At 53.7% G+C, this 8,330-nt stretch overlaps 1 protein-coding gene across 1 annotated transcript in view; it reads left to right on the top strand.

Annotated features, from left to right (window-relative positions):
• The first annotated feature begins 416 nt into the window (after positions 1-416).
• Hdgfl3 (HDGF like 3) overlaps positions 417-8,330 on the top strand; it is a 24,551-nt gene continuing 16,637 nt past the window's right edge. Inside the window, exon 1 of the mRNA XM_070043357.1 lies at positions 417-570. Within this exon, the coding sequence (XP_069899458.1) occupies positions 487-570 (84 nt within the window). The 5' untranslated portion in view covers positions 417-486. The remainder of the gene's footprint in view (positions 571-8,330) is intronic.

Here is an 8,330-nt window from a genome sequence, read left to right as displayed (position 1 = left end):
GTCGGGCGGGAGGCGGGGCGCGGGGCCGGGCGCGCGGGGTCGGGCGGGAGGCGGGGCGCGGGGCCGGGCGCGCGGGGTCGGGCGGGAGGCGGGCGCGGCCCCGCGCGGCGCGGACGGCGGGCCGGGGGCGGCCGGTGGTGATTGGCTGGGCGGCGGCCGGCAGTCGGGCTGAGAACAAAAGAGAACCGGCGGCGGCGGCGGCGGCGGGCGGGAGTGGGCGCTGCCTCCCGCGCCCGCGGTTCGGAGCTGGCCGGGGCACGCGCACCGCCTCCCGCCCCGCGAGCGCCGCGGCGCGCACGGTTTCCCCGCGGACGCCGGCCGCGCACCCGGCGTTAGCGCGGCGCGGGCGGGCGGGCGGGGCGCGAGGACGGCCGCGGGGCCGCGTGTGCGGTCGCTGCCCGGGGGGATTGCGCGGGGCGCGGCCCGGCGGAGACTCGCGGCCCTCGCGGCGCCCCCGCCCCCCGGCCTGCGCGGCCACCGAGGACCATGGCGCGGCCGCGGCCCCGCGAGTACCGAGCGGGCGACCTGGTCTTCGCCAAGATGAAGGGCTACCCGCACTGGCCGGCGCGGGTGAGTACGGCGGGGCCTGGCCCGCGGGGCGCCGCCCGGCCGTCATTGTCCCCGCGCGGCCGGGCGGGCGTAGGCGCGGGCCCCGCGCGCGGGGCGGGGCGGGGCGGGCGCGGCGGAGGGACCGGGCCGCGCCGGGCGGTGTCCGCGGAGCCGGGGACCGGGGAAGCTCGTCACGGGAGGAAGTGACATCACGCGTGGCCGGCCGGGGCCGCGCGGGCAGGGTGCGGGCGGCCTGCGCAGCACGGTGTCGCCCACGCGTGCGCGCGTGGACAGAGGTCTGTACTGCGCGTGGCGTGCGCGCGCGGGGCTGCTCACGCCGGTGATGCCGGGACACAGCCAGCCCGCGCGAGGCCGCACCTCAAGACGCAGGCCCCGAACCCCAAGTGAGATCTGCAGGCCCTGAACCCCCCTGAGAACTGCAGGCCCCGAACCCCCCCCCCTCCCGTGAGCCCTGCAGGCCCCAAACCCCCCGTGAGCCCTGCAAGCCCTGAACCCCATGTGAGATCTGCAGGCCCCAAACCCCATGTGAGATTTGCAGACCTTGAACCCCAAGTGAGACCTGCAGGCCATGAACCCCTATGAGACCTGCAGGCCCTATACCCCCCTTCCAGACCTGCAGGCCCTGTAACCCCCCCCCAGTGAGACCTGCAGGCCCTGTACCCCAGACCTGCAGGCCCTGTATACCCCCCCCAGACCTGCAGGGCCCAAGCCCCCATGAGAACTGCAGGCCCTGTACCCCACGGGAGATCTGCAGGCCCGGAGCCCCCATGAGAACTGCAGGCCCTGTACACCCCCCCAGACCTGCAGGCCCTGTACCCCACGGGAGATCTGCAGGCCCCGAGCCCCCATGAGAACTGCAGGCCCTGTACACCCCCCCCCGACCTGCAGGCCCCGAGCCCCCATGAGAACTGCAGGCCCTGTATCCCTCCCAGACCTGTAGGCCCTGAACCCCACGGGTGACCTGCAGGCCCCAAACCCCACGGGTAACCTGCAGGCCCCAAACCCCCATGGGAGACCTGCAGGCCCCGAACCCCACGGGTGACCTGCAGGCCCCAAACCCCACGGGTAACCTGCAGGCCCCAAACCCCCATGGGAGACCTGCAGGCCCCGAACCCCACGGGAGACCTGCAGGCCCCAAACCCCCATGGGAGACCTGCAGGCCCCGAACCCCACGGGAGACCTGCAGGCCCCAAACCCCCACGGGTGACCTGCAGGCCCCGAACCCCCACGGGTGACCTGCAGGCCCCGAACCCCCACGGGTGACCTGCAGGCCCCGAACCCCCACGGGTGACCCAGGCCCTGTACCCCACATGAGACCTGCATGCCCTGTACCCCACGTGAGACCCAGGCCCCGAACCCCCATGAGAACGGCAGGCCCTGAACAAGACAAAGATCTCCACATAGAAACACCAGGGTTGTGGGCTTTTGTTGTTGTGGGTTTTAAAATAGGCTTGAAAATAGTATATGTCACTTAAAGGGGCAAGACTGGCGTTGAGTCCTCAGGGAATCTCGGATATACTTACAAGTAAGGAAACTACACGGCCCTAGAGGCCATGTGCATATATTAGAGCTGTTGGTCATAGCGCCAGCACAGGGCTTCCCGCATCTGACCTGTGGAAAATACCCCGGAAGAACATAAGCTTACGTTTCCAGTGCCACGCTGCTGGCTCGGGTTGTCCACCTGCGGTCGTGTGTGAAGCAGAAAATCGCTGCAGAGGTGATTCTCGTAAATCTTGGAAGTTAAACCAGCAGCTCACACTTGTAATCCTGGCTCCTCAGGAGGCTGATATCTGAGGTTGTGGTTAGAGGTGTCTGGGCAGGAAAGTGTAAGATTCTTATCTCCAGTTAGCCAGCACAAAGCTAGAAAGCGAGCTGTGACTCGAGTGGTAGAGCACCAGACTTGAACAAATTTTCAAAGCAAGCTCTAGTACACACACACGCACAGTGATACTATAAAGTTGTTCCTGGAAGTTACTATTCCAAGGCAAAATGGAAAATAAGACGAGAAAGCAAAATGCATCACATTTTTACATAAAAGAGAAAATAGGCCTGTTTCTATTTAACATGAACTCAAAGAGAAGGTTCTGAGACTTTTTAAAATTGCATGTTGCAGTTCCCAAGGTAAAGGTTAGAAGAAAGTATGTGAGTCCCTGCTCTTGATTATAGATGCTTCCCATATGCTTGCAATGCAACTCGGTAATTTGAGGTACCGTCCTCATTTTAAGCTATTACCATCAAATCTTAACTGGAAAATAAATCCTACTTGCTCAGCCCTCACTTCATGTGAAGTCAGTCATGTAGTGTAGACTCTCTGCAGCCCCAAGAATTAAACCTTGGAGGAGACGTGGGGAGATGCTTGCATTGGTTCTGTAGGAAGGAGTTCTCGAGAACCACAGTAAAGGGCCGGTCCTCCCAGGAGTGGCAAGTGCCTGGGAGGAAGATGCTGGGCCTCTGTGGCCTGGTGCGCTGTGGGTGGGAAGGGGCCCAGGTCGGAATGGTTGGATCCAGCTCCTGGCTGGGCTTCCCACTTCTGACCCACGTACTCACCAGTCTGTGCCATGAGGGTAACTCCCACCACAAAGAGATTGCAGAAGGCCCCTCTTGCCCGTGGCGTTACCTTCCACAGTCCAGCAGTACAGTGCAGTGCCAGAAGAGACCACAGTCAAGTGACTACAACCTGTAGCTTTAATAGTTAATGTCTCCCTGTGCCTGGTTTGTAAATAAGACCTTATCATAGGTATGTATGTACAGGGAGCAAAAAATCATGGTATTGCAGTTTGGTAATAAACAGTTTCAGATTCCCACGGAGGGTTTGGAGACTCCTGGGAAGGGCCAGCCGTCCACAGACAGTCCAAAGTGGCCTTGCACACCCCTCCCTGCCTTTTCCCCTTCCCACTCTCCAGTGTACTCCGCTGTATGACTACACCACTTTTATTTGTAGATTTTCAGCTCTTGACCAGATTTGATACTGTTCTCAGTGTGCGGGTTGAGGAATCTTTTACTACCTGGTTGTAGAATAATAGGGAGAATGGACTTCTCTTTCCCTTTTTTTCTTTTTGTCGGTGATAGGGTTTGAACGCAGGGCCTGGGTGCTGTCCTTGAGCTTTTCTGCTCAAGGCTAGCACTCTCCACTTTGAGCCACAGCTGTACTGCTGGTTTTCTGGTGGTGAGTTGGAGATGAAGAGTCTCACAAACTTTCCTGCCCAGACTGGCTTCAAAGCACGGTCCTCAGATCTTAGCTTCCTGAGTCACTGGGATTTCAGCGTGAGCCACCAGCACCCAGCTCCTTTTTCTTCTACAGGATCAACTATTATTCATGAAAGAATTGTTGTCTAATTAAGAACCTAATAATTACCTCCTAAGGACACTAAACATTTATACCACTCAAGGACCTCGTAAAGTCTGAGTGAGTACTTGTGTGGCTTGGCAAATGCTTTCCAGCAGTTTCCTTATGGTTTTGGATTTTTGGTTGTTGTTGTTTTAGATTGACTCTAGGTTCTGAGAATTGTTGATTGAGGTTGATTGTTTGATTCCCAAGAGAGATAGGCCGTTTCTTATGATTCTACATAGCTTGGGGGTTTGTGGACCACTTGGCACACAGACGGGTGTGGGCCTACATCCTTTCCTGCTTGCTCACAGGGACTCTGACTCCACGGATTCTAATCATAGCATCTAGCTTCAAAGCTGTTTGGAAGTAGAGGTGTCTGGTTTCGGGTAGCGCCAAGGTTGCCTCCCTGGGGATTAGGAGATTCTTGTTAACACAGTAACTGCAGTTCCTAATACAACAATATAAGATAAGACTGTGCCAGTGGCTCACACCTGTAAGCCCATCTACTCAGGAGGTTGAGATTTAAGGATTGGGGTTCAAAGCCAACCTGGGCAGAAAAGTCCCCATGAGACTCTTATTTCCAGTTAACTACTCAAAAACCAGAGGTGGCGCTGTGGCTCAAGTGTTAGAGCTCTAGCCTTGAGCACAAAGAGGCTCAAGGGCAGTGCCAGGTTCTGAGTGTAAGCCCTACAGCCGACCCCCCACCCCCCCAAAAAAAAAGAGTCGTTATAACTGATTGGTTCAGTGATAGTTAGCAGTTATAAAAAAAAATTTCACCAAAGACTAAAGAATTTCGTGTAGACTAGTCAGAGAATAATAGCTTTTGGTCTTTCCTTTTTGATGCTGATGTAGAACTTTGGTACCAGTGACATCTCGAATTTGGAAGGAAATGTATATTTACAAGGAGCAGTATTTTAAATTCTTATTTTTTGAAGTCTTTCAAAATGAGATCAACTATTAAGGTTAAAGTTTTCTTCTTCATGGAACTATTACATGCAATCAGTAATTTTGAAAAAGTATTTGAACCTGGAAATGAATAATAATGAATTGATTTAATACAGTAGCTTTCATACTTTTTTTTTTGTTTGGGTTTTTTTTAACTGTATTTTTTTGTCTTTTCTTTTTTGGTACTGGGGATCGAACCCAGGACGTTGCACTTGCTTGGCAAGGGCTTTGCCACTGAGCTACATCCCAGCCCTCATACTTTTTTTTAATAACCCACAGTAAGAAATAAATATGAGGAATAAGACTGATTCTATTTCAAAATAAATACATCCAGGAAATACCTCGGGACACAAAGACTCGCATTGGATTTGCTTCCGTGTGGCCAGGTGACCCTAGCCATTTGCCTCTTGTTGCTCTCGTGGTTTGCTGGTGAGCCTTTGATCAGAGCTAGGAAATAGGATGGTATCCCGTCTTCATTTCTAATAAACTCCTGTCTAAGGCAAAAGTTTATTTAGCCACACAGAACCCATGTGCTTCTCGTTCTGCTGTTGTGGAAGCCAGGTGCATAAGTAGAACTGGAAAGCAGAGCGGCGATTGAAGAGGTTTGAAGTACCACCGGGCGAGGGTGCCCAAGTGGCCGGGAAAACCGCCTGTAAACTGGGATGAGTCCCTGACCACCCCATTCTCTCGTGGCATATTAGCTCCCTTCTCCCCGCTCCTGACCCATTAGAACTCATGGCAGATCAAACAGCACTCGCACCATCTCCCTTTTACTTGGATGCGTTCACCCTTCAACCTCTGCCCTCTGCTCCCGCACGGATGGGCAGCGCTGCCAGCCAGCTTCCGGCTGGCTCCATCAGTTTCCTGTCTGTCTTCTTCCTCAGTGTCGGTAGATACTTCAGTCGCTCTCTTCCAATTCCTCCTTCTCACTCACAGAGAAAGTAGCTGCCAGTGCGTTCCAACTACAGCTTCTGTCTCGCGGTACTTGAGAATCCTCTTCCTTTCCCACCTCCTGCCCTTTCCTCTGCTCTCCTTCTCTGCCTTTCCTCTCTCCCTGGCTCACGGGGAGCGTTGGGCCGCTTCTCCTCGGACGCAGGTGGGGCAGCGAAGAAGTCAAAGCCTTGTAGGCAGAGGAGCTTCTGCGTATCGCCTGACCCTGGCAGATGCCTGGTCTCCCACAGACTAGCTGTCCCCACAAAGCTCCCTGGGTTCCCCAGCCAGGACAGAATGCCTCCTTTCAGCCTCATTCCGAGGATGGTTAGTTTGTCCCCTTCACCCCTTCCTTCTCCCTTTGATGTTTGACCCTACCTTTTTCTTCCTCCATTAAAAGTCAACAGATTATTTTGTTGTTGTTTGGGGGGGGGGTTGTGGTTTTGTTTTGTGCTGATACTGGGTCTTGAACTCAAGGCCTCATGTTCCCGCTTGGCTTTTCCACTCACTTTTTTGCCAGTCCTGGGTCTTGAGCTTCTTTTGCTCAGTGCAGTCATGCTACCGTTTGAGCCACAGCACCACTTCCGGCTTTTTCTGTGTATGCGGTGCTGAGGAATGGAACCCAGGGCTTCATGCATGCTAGGCGACCGCTCCACGTCTGAGCCACCTTCCCAGCCTTCCACTTTTTTTTTTTTTTAATGCATTCTAGTGCTAGAGCCAAAAGATGACCTGAAAAGGTCTTTTTCTCATTTGTCAGCCTCTTCCTTGACTCACCCTTTCTCTGCAGACTAGAAATGACCTGTCGCTGTTCACCGCCCTACTTCCCTTGGTAGCCAAGGGACCTGGTAGCCATAGGACCTGGCCTTTTTGTGCACCTTTCACCTGCTCTCAGGAGTCTGACCTGCTCCTGTGGACTTAACACTGCACTTAAAAGTCTTCTCTTGTCTCCCTCCTGTGCTGCTTTTTTGAAAGGTTCTTGCACGTCTCTGACGGTGCTTCACAGGTCTTTCAAACCTGCTTCAGGCCCAAGTGCATGACTGAGAGCCTCCAGTTCGTGAATTCATTCTCCTTCCTAGACAGCTTATCTGCCTGTCCCTTGGGTAGCACAGATTCATGGTTAAACACGATCTGGCAGCCAGGTGCCAGTGACAGTGGTCTATAGTCCTAGCTACTCAGGAGGCTAAGGACTAGGGGCTGTGGTTTCAAGCCAGCCTAGGTTAAAAAAAATGCATTAGACTCCATCTCCAAATAGCCAGCAAAAAGTAGGGCTGGAGGTGTGACACAAGTGGTAGAGTGCCAGCCGTGCTAACACACTGCGAAAGCCAAGCAAATGCAAGTCTCTGTGTGCAAACCACATTACCCCCTCCAAAACTATAATCTAACTACCCCTTCCCACCCAAGTATTCTTAGTAAAAAAATACTGTTCAGCCAGTTACCTACCCCTCCCCCCAAAGAGTTGGCGAGTCGCCCTCGATGGCCCTCTCTCTGCACGTCCCACAGCTTGCTGCACACCTAATGGGGTTGCGTGAGCTGTGCAGAACCAGCATTGTGGCTTTACCCGTGAGCCCTGATTCATCACACCACTCAGGGCAGTATGAGCATGCCAAACCCAAAAGCAGAGAGGCATATGCACATGGGACTGGAAGTGGCTTCGGTTGAACAATGTCAGTGCCACAAGAAAGTATTAATTTTACCAGGTTGAATTTTTGTTTCTCGGTCATGGGCTTGAACTCTGGGCCTGGGCGCTGTCCCTCAGCTCTTCAGCTCTAGGCGAGCGCTCTACCACTTGAGCCACAGCGCCACTTCCAGTTTCCTGACTGGTTTATTGGCGATGAGAGTCCCACAGACTTTTCTGCACCGGGTGGCTTTGAACCTCCATCCTCAGAGCTCAGCCTCCTGAGTAGCTAGGATTACAGGCGTGAGCCACCAGCACCTGGCTTTTGAATTTTATTAGTCATATTTCCACTTAGTCTACAGATAATATCTTGTGTGATTGCAGTACTTATATAAGTATAGTATAAAGAATTTACACCTATCAATTATATTTGTACGTATTTCAGAACATTAATGATATCGTTTTGTAACAGCTTGAAGTCAACGGGGTTTTTAAATTGTTAATTGAGGTATTTTTGTTTTTCATTGTTGTTAGAAAGGTGATACACAGAGGGTTACAGTTACATAAGTCAGGTAAGAGTTCCTTTCTTTTTGGCCAGTCTCACCCCTTCTCTTCCAGTTTTTCCCTCTCCTCATTTTCAGCATAGTGTCTACTGAGTACCATTGGGAGTATCATAATTTAAAAGATCTCAACAAATTCTCAGAGATTTGATGGCTCGGGAAGAGAGAAGATGCCAGAGCTGCCACAGCGACCTTCAAATCATTGCGTGTCTCACATGAGGAAGAAGTAGAAGACAAGGGGGTGGTGGGGTCGCAAAACCTGCGGAAGCTCTGTCCCAGGGAGCTGTGGGTTCCGAGTGTGAGGGGAGAGGCTCCAGCCTGGCCCGGGTGCGGTGGGGCTCCGTCCTCCTCCACGCTCGCTTCACTGAGCGCGGTGTCCTTG

The sequence above is a fragment of the Dipodomys merriami genome, unplaced genomic scaffold (genome assembly GCF_024711535.1).
Source record: "Dipodomys merriami isolate MVZ:Mamm:240054 unplaced genomic scaffold, mDipMer1.0.p SCAF_33, whole genome shotgun sequence".
NCBI classification, from domain to species: domain Eukaryota; kingdom Metazoa; phylum Chordata; class Mammalia; order Rodentia; family Heteromyidae; genus Dipodomys; species Dipodomys merriami.
The sequence above is the reverse complement of the archived record's forward strand: the minus strand, read 5'-3'. Positions and strand labels throughout refer to the sequence as shown.